Here is a 15,818-nt window from a genome sequence, read left to right on the forward strand (position 1 = left end):
TGTTTTTTTACAGCTTAATGATACTCTTGCAGATATTGTTCTCTTTAACTATAGATTTTACTTTAGTTTCTACTAAAGGGTGTATTTCCTGGATGATTCAGGTTTTCATGTTATCCCTGAATTAATCTTGCTGCTTTTCTGAAGGTATTTCCTGCATGTTGATGGATAAAGTTGAACTCCAGACAATCTGCACGCAGGTGAAATACACATATGGGAGCTATTTTGCTTGCTAAAGGATTGTTAGCATGTAGGAGTCTGTCCTTGGACCAGACTGGTGTGGTGGAACCTCAAGGGAGGAGTCTACAATAAGCTCTGTGGAGGATGGCTCCTCCAGTGTGTCAGTCGAAGTATGTTGTGTTTGATCTAAGTGTACGTTTCTGTTTGGGTGCTATGACAGGTAACCTTGCCAAGACGTTTTATTCAATATGTGCTCTTATTGCCATTCTGCAGCAGGATATACGATGTTGCCTGGCCGGTGTCACTCTGAGGAAAGGTGCCGAATGTAGAACCTGTGCAGGGAGGTCACTGGCCAAAGAAACCAGCCATCTAATATTTATCAGCTGGTGCCATTTCTACTTGTTAAGGATGTCAAGCTGTATATTAAGAAGAGGGCAAAGGTAAGTATGCTTTATATGTGTGCACTGGGCATTGCGTACATTTTTTGAAACAGAAACATATCAGGGTTGCCTGAGCAATCCGATTCCAGACGTCATTCTTGCTTTGAAGGTAGAAAAATGTCAGATTGGACCTTATTCTATGCTAAGGACACAAACACTTTCCATACCCTGGGTTGAATCTGCCATTTACTACGCACTGTAGAGGAGGAAACCGTTTCTGCGTAAGGCCCTATTCACACTGGCATTTACAAATATGTGTTAGTTTATGTTTAGATGACATTTCTTAACTCGTATGGCTGCATATAAAGAATTTTAATGGTATCATTCAAACTGGGTGTTTACCTATGTCGAGGTGCAGTAACTCTAAATGCGGCTAATAAATAAGTGCGTGTAAACACCTCTAAACCCTCAAAGCCCTCATTCACACTAGAAACGTCTGGCACGTACGGCTCCGTGCTGCGTGCACGGCCGTATCGCTCAGCTCCCGGGAAGGACAGGTGCTGCGTGCCATTAATAAGTAGCGCCCGTCCTTCTCTATGGGACTACGCGGCCGTACGCCACCCTACAATCACCCGCCCTGCACGTCCATGAGGGTGTCCGTACTCGTATGCGAACAGAATGGATCCTGTCTGCGTCTGAGCCAGGAAACACGCACCCGTGCGGAGCTGCACTTGGGAGCGTAGGGGGGCGCTTGGCCATGTAGTCTCATAGAAAAGGACGGGGCCTGTGTACTAATCACACGCAGCACCTGTCCTTCCCTGGAGCTGAGCGATACGGCCGTGCACGGAGCTGTACGTGCCGACCATTTCTAGTGTGAATGTGGGTAAAAAGTCAGGTAGATCTAAATGTTGGAGAAAGTATTCTGAGAAGCATAATGTTTGTTTAAAATTCCAAGATAATTTCACCTGCACTTAAATAATCTAAATGCAGGAGGTTAATGTGAATTTGTTAACTGAGTCTGCGTGGGTGTGTTATAGGGCCACAACCTGGGAGCTGACCTGCTGGGCAACTTCTTCACCATTAGTAGCTCTGGAGAAGACCAGGCGCTCCATAGATTCTGCGCCTCTTTCACACCCACATCTAACATGCAGTCATCCCATTCTTGCGCTCTCTGAGTCACTCTAGAGTCCCAAGTGTCCTTACGGTCCCTGTGCTCAGTCAGACCCAGACTGCTCTGCAAACCCTGGAACTAGCATCTCCAGTGCCCTATGGTTCCCATACTGTGACAGTAGCCTAAGACTTGTATGAGAAAAGCACAAATAGTCAAAAACATTCACATAGTCACATGAATAACATTTCTGTGTGGCACACAAAACTGAATGCTTGGAGAAAAAAATGTTATTTATAAAATGCAAGGCGTTCTGTGAATGAAGGGGGGAAGGAGGGACAGGTATGCGACATGATCTCTCCTCAATTTACAGAACTCCTTATATTCTTTAAAAAATAAATCAAGCCTTTTTGTAAATGGGCGAGGGGGGCGGAGGGGTGAAGGTGTGAATATAACGCTTCACTGCTGTAGGCACTGCTCTCCTGTCCACAGCAACCAGAGATCCAGGGCAGTGTGTAGATTACAAGGTAGCAAGGTATGATTTTTATACTAAGCACCAGCCATGCACACACAGAACACATATTATTAAAGTTATCTTACTTAGCTAGTGCAGTATCTTAAATAAATGTTTTTCCCCAGTTCAGCTTTAATTGCTTGGTTTGCAGAATTCAGACAAGTCCAATATGCCACAACAGCATGAGAGCAAATTGAAGGGAAAATGTGCAGCAGCAGCTAAGTAAAATATATTAAAATATCCATACATTTGTTATGCTGGCCACGTAAGCTGTGATATTATAGGGAATACTGAGCTGATAACTGAGCACATTTGATCTCCAAATAACAGACGCCCAATACCTAACATAAAAGATCAGTAAACTTAAAAGGTGTTACATTATGTATCTGAGCTGTATTATTCACTGATACTATTATATATTTAGATTTTCCTGAATAGAAAGACTGATGCTGTATAACTTTTTTTATTATGGATTATTTATTATGGATTATTATTTATTAAAACTTGTCTTTTTATTTTTGGGCAGAGTAAGGAATGGTTGAAAATCCACTTTCTGTCCCAGAGATGCAACAGGAAATGAGAGCATATCTCTCCAAAGTGAGTGATATTGCCTCCTAGACAGCAGTCAATGGGTCAAGTGTCCTCACTAAAAGATTCCCCCTCTAGTAGGGCTCATTAACACAGGCGTGATTTAGGATCCTGAAGGTCTACTTTAATATCTACTTTAAAAGAGAACCATGGTCCAACCGTTTTTTCCCATAGTTCTCTTTAGGGTCACAGAAGGACATATACTAATGTCCTCCTGTGACCCAAAACACAGCTATTGCCAGCTATATGCTGACAGCGCAGAGCTGTGCTGCAGCCAGGACAATATTGTCGGGATCCACTCCGCTACCTCATTGACAGCTGGCTCTGCCTCTCTAGAGGCAGAGCCGGCTGTGGCCGCCCCTATCCCTGCCTGTCCCTCCAGTTAGTGCTGGAGGGTCGAAGAGGGGAGGGGGGGAATACCTGTGGGGAGCCGTGATTGAAGTCACCACTCTCTGCAAGGAGATCATCGGGAACTGAGTGATCGGTGGTTCCTGAGCAATAGAGTCAAGGTGTGACAGCTGCAGTGTCACACGTCGGCTCTTATTATGGGGATGAGTGTATTTCACTCTCCTCATAATTCTCCTTTAATATCATTGAAATGCCTTGTAAAGGATCTAAATATTGTATATCTCTTTATGCGATTAGTTTGCTGGCCTATTAAATGTAAAAAGAAAAAGGTAACGCCATGTGAAAGAGTTGAACATAACATTCACAAATATATGTATGCAAAAATAATGACTCCTGTGCAAAACTTGCTGTGCAGACTTTGCATTACCAACCATGTCAGTCACTATGGAGTTCTCCTTGTATAGATTATTGGACAGAAAATGAGTTTTGTGTTTGAAATATTGCTCTGGCCCCCACCATTTCATTTAAAAGAAAACCTCAGATGTGAGAAGTATAGAGGCTGCCACTGCTGAACTCTTTTTTCAGAAATGCTAGTTCCTTTGGCTTAAATCCATTCTTAGGGGGTTGATTTACTAAGCTGTTCACTTTGCAAGGGAATTTTAACTTAACTTAGTGAATGAGGTGAATCTCTGCAGACTTCCATCATCTAAATGTGTGCAAGCAAAAATACTGTTTTTTTTTTAATTTTCCTTTCCTGTGATTGGATATTATTTGCAAAGTGAATTTTCACCACATTCACTAAGCTAAGGGAAAATTCACTAAGCACACTGGAAATCCAGGAAGTTGTTGGAAGTGATGGGCAGATGGAAAGCAGCACCCACTACATAAAAGGGATTTTGTTTTCAAGTAAGCTTTGATTATAGTATGTATTTCTATTACAATTGTGATTTTATAACAGGATAGTATATGCTGGGACTTTACAACTCCTTTATTATTTGTTTCTGGTCAGTAAAAAGTAGGGATGCACCAATACCGGTTTTTCAATATCGAATATGCGTATCGATATTTTGCTTTCAGTACTTGTCGATACCGAGTACCAATACTGGTGCTTCTGCTGGCATGGAGCCGGCTTCCTGGGACCGACTTCCTGATTACCCGGAAAGCCGGCTCCATGTTGTTTGGCCAGCTCAATTGTGATTGGCCAGGAAACCAGATTCCCAGCCAATCAGCATCGAGCCGGCTTCTCAGGCAATCAGGAAGCCGGGTGGCGAAAAATGACCTGCCTCCCGGATTCTTGATTGGCCGGCTCCATGCTGATTGGCTGGAAGGCCGGCCCGATGCTGATTGATTCCCAACCAATCAGCATCGAGCCAGCTTCCTGGCCAATCAGGAAGCTGGGAAGCGGGACATTACTCGCCACCCAACTTCCTGATTGCCCTAGAAGCTGGCTTCAAGTTCCCCTACGTCACTGCTGGTCAAAGGAAATCTTCCTCTGACTGGAATTTCTGGTATCGGGGGTAAGTACAAGTACTCACCAAATACTCGGTATCGGCACCGATACTAGTATACTATCTGATCTGATTTTCCCGGAGTTCTTCTATAATTGTCGTTAAGACCCAGACCGAGAACCTCCCAACTTTCTGAGATGATAAATAGGGAAACCTTCCAGCACAATGCATTTAGATAATGGACACAGCCCTGACATGCCCCTGGTTATGCTGACCATTAAGAATTTATATGCCAAAAATGATTGCTTAAAGACAACATTTTTCTTCACCATTACTTTTCCTTTATACTGGATTTTCAAAATAGCAAACAAGATAATTAACATATGAGATAAAGGTTTTAGTGCAGAATAACACTCTTGGTAGTTAAATAGAACATTTTCATAGATCTCTGTACATCAGACCAAAAAGAAGGGCAGCTCAGAAGAAAGGAGGGACAGAGGGATTTGGTTCCAAATGAGCGGCAGCTGGAAGGTATGCAATCATGTAGACCAGGAGGTCTGACCTCACTGTGACTTCGTATGCTGCATTCTTGATCCAGGTCTGTGAGCATTAAAGCCAAAGACAGATAGCCACATTTTATTTTCCGAAGGTGCTCAGCATTGACTGCTTATATATTTCTCTCAGTACGGCTTTCCTTTAAACAGCTTAGTTGGTAACATGCATTAATTCTGCCCTTTAACAGAAATGAATGTATCTGCAACAGACTTGTGATTAGAAGAGAATTGCTGCTGGTCATGGCAGCGCAATATCTATGTTACACAATCTGCAGCGGGTCTGCTATACTCCTTCCAGGTCTTGGCTGGGCAGTTCAGTCTGTAGATGGCAGTGTTCGTTGTAAATAAAATTATCCTCAGCCTTTGTGCTTTCCAGGAACAAAGCTATTAGAAGGTTGTAACTCATTTTATCTGTGCAGTGGTAGAAAAAAAACGTTTTGCAGCATCTAAATGTACGCTTTTTTTTTTCATTTAAATCAGCTTCCAAGAAATCTTTGTACACAGCCATTCTCTGTATGCATGAGGTAATATAGCTCCGCAGCCCGAGTGGCTGCATCATTACAGTTAATCTGTAGATGGGGATGGTTCATTGCCTCTTTGCTAACAAAACCTTGGCATCTGGAATACTTCAATTACATGATCCTGTGTAGGGCACAGTAGTCATTAGAGAAATATGAAGGCTGCTATTGTTTATCTTATTAAGATGCTAGTTGCTGGTTTTTGGCTTCAATTCTTCTGAGTCACTAACCTTGAAATGCATGTGGCAATAAGAAGTTGGATTTTTTCAGATTGGTGGCTATATGTTGCTGTACTGTGCATGTAGTCAGTGCATTTTACTCTTGGATAAGCCTGCATTAGAGGTGAAAAAAAGGGTTATGACACAAGTATTCACCATCAAAAGAACAAAGCAGGTGTGGCACTGCTTCTGCAGGAGCTGATGGTTATTAATGGGTACACCTGCTGCTCTTCTGTGATGATCCACTCCGCAACTGGACCCATCAATAGACCAATACACCAATGGCAAAAATTGGACTTTAAACAGTTTGGTCTTTTTGTATTTTTTGCCCTCAACAAACATGTGGAGAGAGGGTTAGGGGCACAAGATACTGCAAAAATAGCAAAGTATTCTAAGCCATACAAAGTCCAGAAGAAAAGTGTACGGTGGCTCTAATCTCTTTAGTAGTGGCCTCTCAGTAGTATTAAAGCTGATGGTGGCACTGATATTTCAGTAGCAGCCACCCAGTCGCAAATAACTCCACTGCAGCAGAGGGACACATAGATCTTATTGGAGCACACCACACTTGTACTCCTTTGGTTACTTGCTCCAGCCCCTAACATAAAGTCCATACCTCTGTATGGACCTGGGACTGGAGGGAACAGTGTGCAGGAGTCTGTGCATGGCACCTGCGATCTACTGATTTTCAAGTTTTCTCAAATTTTCTGTTCCATCAGCAGGACAATAAGTAAAAGAAAATCTCAACAGTGGGACACAGATAGCAAGCAATTATCTAATAGGAGTTTTACCTCTTAAGCTGGCCATACACCTATAGATTCTCTGCAGATTTTCTGTGGTCAGATGGAAAAAGTGCAACAGATTCCTCCATCTACGATAAATTGTGTGGATGGAGCAATCTACCACTGGGCCAAGCTTCAGTATTTTGCAAGTTGGCTCCGCTGGGTTTCAAAATACCTGAACAATCTGATTGGATGCAGGCATTGTTCAGGTATTTTGAGAGCCAGTGGGGCTGACTAGCAAGATACTGAAACTTGGCCCACCGGGAGATTCCTCCAACCACACAGCTTAGGAATCTGTTGCACTTTTCTCATCTGACCATAGAAAATCTGCAGATAATCTATAGGTGTATAGTCAGCATTACCTATACAATAAAAAAGGTCTTGACTGTACATACTTTTTAAGTTAGTTTTTGAATGGGTAATAGAATACCTGCAAAGTTTTAACTTCTATGTCTTAATTGACAACGGTTGCAAAAGGAAAACTCAGAAAGCAATAAAACCCTGGCAGGTATTCAAACCTTTCTTAACTATCCTAAATAAATGTGCTTTTGTATCGGTCTCCTTCCCCATCAAAGATACAGCAAACACATTGCAGATGTCCTAACCCTTCCCCAGATTTTAAACCCCTTTTCTAACCCAAACATTATTTTCAGTTTGTATAGATAGGGGTAGAGTTATAACAGACTACTTAGTAACCAGTAAATGTTGCATATTTTGGTCGGTAGTATGTTATGTACAATATAGCCTATATAGTGCAGGGGTCAAGGAGAATTTAATGCACAAGGTGCTGGGGTCATGAGTGTGACACACAGAGTGCAGGGGTCAGGAGTCACTAGAGCACAGAGTGCAGGGGTCTAGAGTGTGTAATGCAGGTGTTTGGAGTGTGTATCACACAGAGTACAGGTGTCAGAAGTATGTAATGCACAGAATGCATGAGTGAGGTGTGTGTTATGTGAGTACAAAGACCCAGAGTGCGTAATACAAAGTGCAAGGGTCAGGAGTGTGTAAGCATAGAGTTTATGTGTCGAGAGTGTGTATGTCGACAGAGTGCAGGATTCTGCAGTGCACAAGCTTTTCAGCTCACAGAAAATACAGATAAAACTAACACTGTCTGATCATACCTTAAAGAAGAACTTCATTCAAAAAAAGTCAGGGACTACTTAGCAACCAGCAACTGTTGAGAACATTAACATTTTGGTAACAAATATGTAATGTACAATATAGCCTACATAGTGCAGGGGTCAGGAGTATTAACGCACAGAGTGCAGGGGTTAGAGAAGTGTAATTCACATAGTGCAGGGGTCAGGAGGGGACTAAGCAGAGGTAAATGCGGCACAGTGAGGGGAAGTCCTCCTAGGATTGCCCCCGACTGTGTCATGTGATACAAGAGAGCCAAGAAGAAGTATAGTAACACCACCCTTAGGCTCTGTGATATGCTGCTTTATCTGAAGTCTGGCAGGCAGCACAGCTGTAAAAGAAGTCAGCCTCTGCTATGCTATGCGGTCGCAGGGTCTGGACCCAGGTAACTCTGCAAGGGATCTGGGTCACGTACCATGGGTGCCCGGCGCTAGTGATTCCCATGGTCTTTCAGGTTTTTCTCTCTGTCTGTGACACAATGGGGATATTTACCCTCACTTCCTTTCCAGGTAAAAATGTATCACCATGACTGGAGGTGAGAGCAGATTTCCGAGTGGATCTAACACAGCAATAACTGCCTTCTACTTCAGTAGAGTAATGAAAGGATAGAGTGACTGATAGTTTTCTGTTTTTTTTTGCTGACTGTGTCTCTACAAAAAATGTTACATCTTGGCCAGGTAACAATATTGTAACTGAGACATAAAGTGAAGGAAAAGGTCTCTGACAACAATACAATTTGGCTGGAGTTACGATTGATTTGTCTCAATGGATCCTACTACAATGTTGCAAGGAAACATGTTTTTTTTTCAACTGGTGATCCTACCAGTAACACATTTCCTGTCCTAGGGGGACAACGCTCACTCACAGTGCTGTCTCTATGGAGGAGCAGCGTTGTCACCATTGGCTGCTTCTTTCTTATTTGTACAGAACACCCCTTGTCTCCTCATCTCATAGATGTTCTATAGTTCACAGAGGGAACTGGGCAAGTCTGATAACACTGCCTGAGATTTCAGTACAGCAGAGGCAGAGTCCATAGGAATTTACTGGCAGGATCAACAGGTACTTTTTTGTACTCATTGAACAGATATAACAAAACTTTTTTCATTGGTGTATTTAACAGACCAAAAGGGAGTAAATAAGCAAAGTCCCTGGTTGGGGTTTACATAGCGGTCTATTCACGAAGCAGCCGAAGGATCTAACCGTAGCTTCGGCCGATCCTTCGGCTAGCTTCGGCCCCAGAACCCCTTCGGTTCTAGTGAACCGAAGGGGTCGTGGGGCAGAAGCTGCTGTACAGGCTATTCACTATAGCCCGTACAGCAGGGGCGGACTGGGCAGGGTGGCAATTGCCCCCCGGGCCTCTCCGATGCCGTCGCGTACGGCCCCCGTGACCCCCCACTGTCGCCGGCATCCGATGCGGCATCTATGCCTCACATCACCCGACCATTCACACTACCGTTACATGAATGGCAAAAGTGGCAGACGGGCAAGGAGAAGGCGGGGGGAAGAGGCAGAGCGGGAGCGAGGCCAAGTTGCTGCACCATGGGCCTCTAGGTTGTACTTGCCCCCTGGGCTAAAAGTTGCCAGTCAGCCCCTGCCGTACAGCTCCTGAACTATGCCGAGCAGCTCGCTTCTGACAGCTAGGCGGAGCCAGCCGTGATCTTATGGCTAGCTCCGGCCACTTGCAGAGAGATCAGCATCTCTGGTTACCAGCTAACCAGGGACACTGATCTCCAGACAGCCTAACTCTCCCAGTCACTGCTTTTTCTTTTTATTCTGACACGGAGCCGTTGGCTGGCGTCAGAATAGAAAAAAAAAAAAATGTCACCAAAGGAATGCATTGCTAGATTCCTATTGGCTATTTCAATTTGCAATAGCCAATAGCAAACTAGCTATTGTATCCACCCTCTGCTGCAGTTCCCCACCAGGTCCCCACTAGTGATTGACAGCAGCAGGGGGTGGGTACAATAGGTAGTTTGCTATTGGCTATTGTAAATTGAAATAGCCAATAAGAAGCTAGCAATGCATTCCTATGGCAAATTTTTTTTCTTTTTGTTGACGGCAGCAGAACCGCCGGCCAATAGAAAACAGTTGGGCGGAGCTAGCTGTCACTGCTAGCTCCGCACAATAGTTTTATATTTATTTTTTTCTACTTTTTAAACTATTTTTCTGTTCTGCTCGGTCCCACAGAGGGACCTAGTTAGGGTTGCCACCTGTCCAGGATTCACCCGGACAGTTCGGGTTTTGAATGCTGTGTCCGGGTTTCATGGCAGCAGAAATCCGGACGCAAGATGTCAGGCAGACAGGGGCAACCAAAATTAACAGTCTCAACTGTGATATTTACATATGAATGGGCGGCAATTTTTATATATGAATAAGCCACCACTCATTCTCCCAACAAAAATGTGCACACGTCGATTGAGTGTTTGGGTTTCGCTTGAAGAAAAGGTGGCAACCCTAGACCTAGTAGAACAGCCGAGCCGAATGCCGCTCAGCGGCATTTGGCTATTCACTCACTGCTGTTCGGCATCTATAAGAATATACCGAACAGCAGCGAGTAGCCTGCCGGAGGTCCGGCTTAGCCGATCCAGATGTTGGATCGGCCGAGTCGAACTCCTTCTGCACTTCGGGTCAGCCAAACATGCTGAGCATGTTCGGCCGACACGAAGCCACTCGATGTACGGCTGATTTCAGCCGATAAACGGCTGAAATCAGCCGTACCAGCCTGAAGTGAATAGCCGAACAGCGTTCGGGTCACTTCGCTTTAGGTCGGTCATTCACTCGGCTGCCTACGGCAGCTTAGTGAATAGACCCCATAGTCTTTAATGAACTCCTGCAGTGCACATAATGCACTGTAATATTATGGAGTAGTTACGCTCATATGCATCAACAGAGACTGAAAAAAAAACTAGCCATGGTAACGTTGCAAATCATCCACTATAGTGACAAAGTCAAAGCAGAGACCGTGTGATAGATTTAAAATATCGTATTTCTCATATAATTGCAGTGAATCACAGCAAAGGTGTTATCATTACTAATGAGCAGCGAGGTATCAGCAATGTGCCATTTGCTAACTTAATAAAAAAAAGTCACATTCAGGAATATGTTTTATTCAATGTAAATTCACAGTTTGTACGTTGTATTAATTATAATAGACAGGGAAGATAATCAGTACAAGCTGCAGTCTCCACCACTTATCACACCTTATTGTTCTGTACTGTTCAGACATGGATTAATAGCTTGTAGTTACAAACAAAGAAACTTACATTCTGTAATTTACATATTAAACAATAAATTGCCACATTTCATCTCTCTAGTATGCTTTCAGAATGTATCTTTGTTATGAAAAAACCTTCAAATTAATTTTCTGTTTTACCTATAGTCTTTTCCAACCCTCTTGAATGTTGTATTAGATAAAGATAAAAGTTTCAGTTCCAGGGGGAACCGGGTTTACATGTTATTGCTCACTTTCCATATGTTTCTATTTCTTCTGCTAGTGATAGGTGGGCATTTTGTGCCATATAATACCCCCATTCAGAGACCTATCTTCCCTTACTTGAGTAGTATATGTACAGCTCTTAAAGGGGATCAATTGGGAGAGTAAAATATGCTCTTCCCTATCGTTTTAACCGGCGTATGACACTGCAACTGTCACTCCGCCTCTATAGCTTGAGAACTGAGTGATCAGAAACGGCTGATCACTCAGCCCATGGCTTCTCCCTGCAGAGAGTGATGATTGTCAGTCACTTCTTCGCGCAGGGATTCCCTCTCCTCTCTCCCCTCTTTGTTCCTCCAGTACTCATTGGAAAGACAGACAGAGGAGGGGGCGGGCACAGCTGGCTCTAGAGAGGCAGAGCCAGCTGTCAATCAGGCAATGGGGTGGATCCTGACAACATTGTTGGGATCTTTCCCGGCTGTGGTGCGGCTCTGCGCTGTCAGCATATAGCGGGCAGTAGCCCAATAGTATGCTGCCTTTGGGTCACAGGAGTACATTAAGTAAATACATGTACTCCTGTGACCCAAAAGAGAACTATAGCCAAAGAAAAAAGTGTGGCTTTAGTTTTCTTTTGAGTACCAAAAACACTTAAATCTGTTACTTACCATAACATATTTTTTAGTTCAATTTTTGAGATCAATAATGCAACAATGGGACAAACTTTAATCATTTTACTAGGGCTGTGGAAATTAAAGATTCATTTCTCAATTAATCGTTAAACTTTTTGATCGATTAAAATTATTTTGATCGCTAATGAAAATACTCACCTCTCCGCCGGCTTCCAGGAGTCCCGTCGGCGATCGGACTCCTCCCCCCTTTCCCAAGTGGCTCCGTCGGCTAATGAAGGGAAGGGGGAGGAGTCCGGTGACGTCGCTGTCCATAACGGCTAACGAAGAGAAAGGGGGAGGAGTCCGGTGACGTCGCTGTCCGTGACGTCACCGGACTTCCTCCCCCCCCCCCTCCGTTAGCCGATGGAGCCACTTGGGCCGGTGAGTTTGCCCAAGAAACTTTCTGCACGAGCGCCAGCCAAGGCATTGGCCTATACACATACAGCACAGCAATGAAGTAATAAAATGAACTAGGATCACACTAATCCAGCACGTTATTATTCTGAGTTGTCCCACTCAAGCGGCGGCAAAATTGAGTGGGGCACGTGAGATTAATAACGTGCTGGATTAGTGTGATCCTAGTTCATTTTATTACTTCATTGCTGTGCTGTATGTGTATAGGCCAATGTAGTTGGATCTGTATGTGCGTTATAATTAATCGATTAAAAATTTTTTCGATTAATCGAACACGAAAATTTTAATCATTACCAGCCCTACATTTTACACAAACTTGTGCTGCCAGATAGAGTAGGTATCCTAGAGAAAATCTAGATGGTAAAGTAGGTTATACACGGTTAGAATTTCCTACAAACTAAATCCATTTTGGAAAATTCATTTCACTTTCTAATAGTTGATGGGGTCAAATGGATGATCAATTTCAACCACGGTGATGAAAAAAGTCAAAGGAGCATGTTGGAAACCTTTTCTCAATCAAATGAAATTCTAGTTTTTGTATGGTTTTTGATTGGAAAACTCCATTCCAAAATCAAATGTTAAATCAAACAAAATTTCGAATGACATTTGTCAAATGTCTGATCCAACGTTCCGACAAGATTTTTTTGTATGAACGTTTGTTAGAAAATTTACCAATTTATTCCCTACTTTGCAAAGGGATGATTTCAAGGCTGCAGAAAGCAATACATGTGAGAGTTCTTCTCTCCTGTGCAGAATGGAATGCAACAATACATGCCGAGTGCAGGAGAGGTGTGATAAACCTGGTAATACAACAGGTAGAAAGTCACTCGACTACAAATTGATTTTTTGTCAATCATCTTTATTGACCATGGTTGTGTCACATTGTTAAGCGACGTTCCGGTCAGAAGTGCGATGGGATCTACTAGGTATAAACCTGGTAATGTCACACTTTTGTGGGAGCGGCTATGGGCACTGCTGAGAGTGCAACAATTGACTGTAAAGCGCAAGTAGTTGCTGTGTAATAGAAACAGCTTATGTTATCATGGTTTGCTTACTCTTACTACTGAATGCACGCATAACTTTACCTTAGGGTACTTGGATTTTAAACAGGATTACAGAATTCTTTCACCTCCTACTAAGAATGTTTTTATTTTTTTTATATTTGTGTGTTGAGAATTAAAATGTTGGGTAAAAAAACAATGGGTGATCTAATGAATGCACGATGTGGTGAACAAGCCCTTATTTTCTTTTCTGTGTGACACTCATCAAATAGGAGGTGAGGAGAAAAAACACAGGTGGGTCTGGTAGTGTATTACCATCTTATGCTGCAAAAAGGAAAAATAAAATGCATTGGAAAGCTCTCACTGGCCTTCAAATCCCCTTAGATCCTTTCATTTGTGCCCTGGACAAACTGTTTTGCAGGCTTTGCTCACCAACACAACACTTGTTAAATCATATATACAGTCTTTTGTCTTGCGATGGTTGTAAGCTAATTAAAAGCTCGTACGATCTGCCCATCTTGGACAGGCAGATCGTACTTGCATTATCGTACGGTCGCTGGATTTCCCGCGATTATCGTACGATAATCGCAAGGTGTATGTGCACCTTTAGAAGGCCTCATGTTTCAAATACTAGCAACTGGAGAAATGTCTCCATAGTCACCAGTTTTAGTTTCAGGGCAGGTCTGATACTTACTAGTATCTAACATGATCATACATAGGGCCCTAATTCATTACTGTGGGTTACTGCACAAACTGCTCTTTGCACGATGTACTAGTGTAGATTATAACCAAGGTCTAGATTTACAGGAATTATTGTAAGAATGAAGATGTGCATTGCTGTTTTCAGCATTAAAAGTTTGGCTTTCCTTTAAACGCATAAATACTGTTTCCCTTTTTTATAGATAACATGTGATAAAAAGAACTGGGAAGCAAAGGAGCAGCCAGTGAACATCAGAAGAGGTCACAGTACCATGGATCCCAAGATTACTGAAGAACTGAACGATGCTTCCTACATGATGCTGAGAAGTTCTAGCAGAATAATTGAACCTGAACAGGAAGTGAGTCACGAATGTGCAAGATCCGTCTGTCTACTGGAACAGAAACGCAAGGTGGTATCGTCAAATATTGATGTCCCTCAAACAAGGTATGCAATATGTTCAAATGTAAGTTATAAAATCAAGGGACCTGGGCAACGACTACAGATAATATCTCATTCTACTCATTCTTCCAAAAGAAGATTGCACCAATGATGATTTTATATATTAGGAATGCACCGATATATCGGCCACCGAAACATATCGGGCGAAAATGGCACTTTTGGCTAAATGCCGAAAGTGTCATTTTCCTGCCTATACATCGGCGCATCCGTGCTTTCTTTCCTCCCCGCTGGGCCCTGCTCTGTGTCCCAGCGGGGAGGAGAGAAAGTGTGACAGCCGGCCAAGCGCTGCGGGAAGCGCTGTGAGCGGCCGACGTCTCCTCCCACACCGCTCAGCCTCCTATTACAGTCGGGCAGAGCGGTATGTGGGCGGAGACAGCCCGCGATGTCACAGGAGGCTGAGCTCTCCTCCCTGCACCGCTCGCTCAGCCTCCTGTGACAGCGTGTCAGAGAGGAGAGCAAGTGCAAACACTCAGTGCTCACTGATCGCTGAGTGTTTGTAGATAATTGAGGACATGGTATGGTTAATATATCCTCAATTATGAATGAATGGGAGTGATCTACATCCCCTCCTGTTCATTCATAATTGTAGTTATAGTAAACACACAATGTCCTAAACATAGCGGCTCATCCCTGCTTTCTCTCCTCCCTGCTGGGCGCTGCTCTGTGTCCCAGTGGGGAGGAGAGAAACTGCCACAGGCAGTCCAGCGCTGTGGGAGGAGAGCGCTGTGAGCGGCCAGCGTCTTTCCTCCCACACCACTCAGCCTCCTGTCACATATCAGAGGAGAGCGGTGTGGGGGCCGAGACAGCTCGCGCTGTCACAGGCCGGCCGGCGGTGCGGGGGACGAGTCAGCTGTCAGATTGAGCTCCTCCCACATCTCTCGCTCAGCCTCCTGTGACAGCTGTCAGGATGGAGAGCGAGGTACAAGCACTCAGTGATCGCTGAGTGTTTGTAAATAATTGAGGACATAGTATGGTTAATAAAACCTCAATTATGAATGAATGGGAAGTGATCTACATCACCTCCTGTTCATTCATGATTGTGGATATAGTAAACATACTATGTCCTCAAGTTATGAATGGACAGGAACACTCAGTATAGAGGCTTCCTGTTCATTTATAACAGGGGCTGCCGAATAAGAGATTGAGGACTCTGTATCCTCAATCTCTTTTTCTATTTTAACCAGTTGCCGTCCGCCCGTAGTAGAAAAACGGACGGACGGCACTGTCGCATTCGCGGGTTGCCGTCGCCAGACGGCATTTTTTTTCTGCTCGCGCGCGCCCCCTAGCGGGCACGCACGGGCAGAAAAGACCCGTCCAATGCGAACACCCGGTACCGGGTGTTTCACATATAGGCGATCAGCGGGTCCATAGCCC

At 43.8% G+C, this 15,818-nt stretch overlaps 1 protein-coding gene across 1 annotated transcript in view; it reads left to right on the plus strand.

Annotated features, from left to right (window-relative positions):
- Positions 1-321: 321 nt before the first annotated feature.
- ZNF704 (zinc finger protein 704) overlaps positions 322-15,818 on the plus strand; it is a 57,776-nt gene continuing 42,279 nt past the window's right edge. Inside the window, exons 1-3 of the mRNA XM_018557539.1 lie at positions 322-369; positions 585-617; positions 14,188-14,429. Of these exons, the coding sequence (XP_018413041.1) occupies positions 322-369; positions 585-617; positions 14,188-14,429 (323 nt within the window). The remainder of the gene's footprint in view (positions 370-584; positions 618-14,187; positions 14,430-15,818) is intronic.

This window comes from Nanorana parkeri, unplaced genomic scaffold (assembly GCF_000935625.1).
Source record: "Nanorana parkeri isolate BGI_ZX_2015 unplaced genomic scaffold, ASM93562v1 scaffold289, whole genome shotgun sequence".
Classification (NCBI taxonomy): domain Eukaryota; kingdom Metazoa; phylum Chordata; class Amphibia; order Anura; family Dicroglossidae; genus Nanorana; species Nanorana parkeri.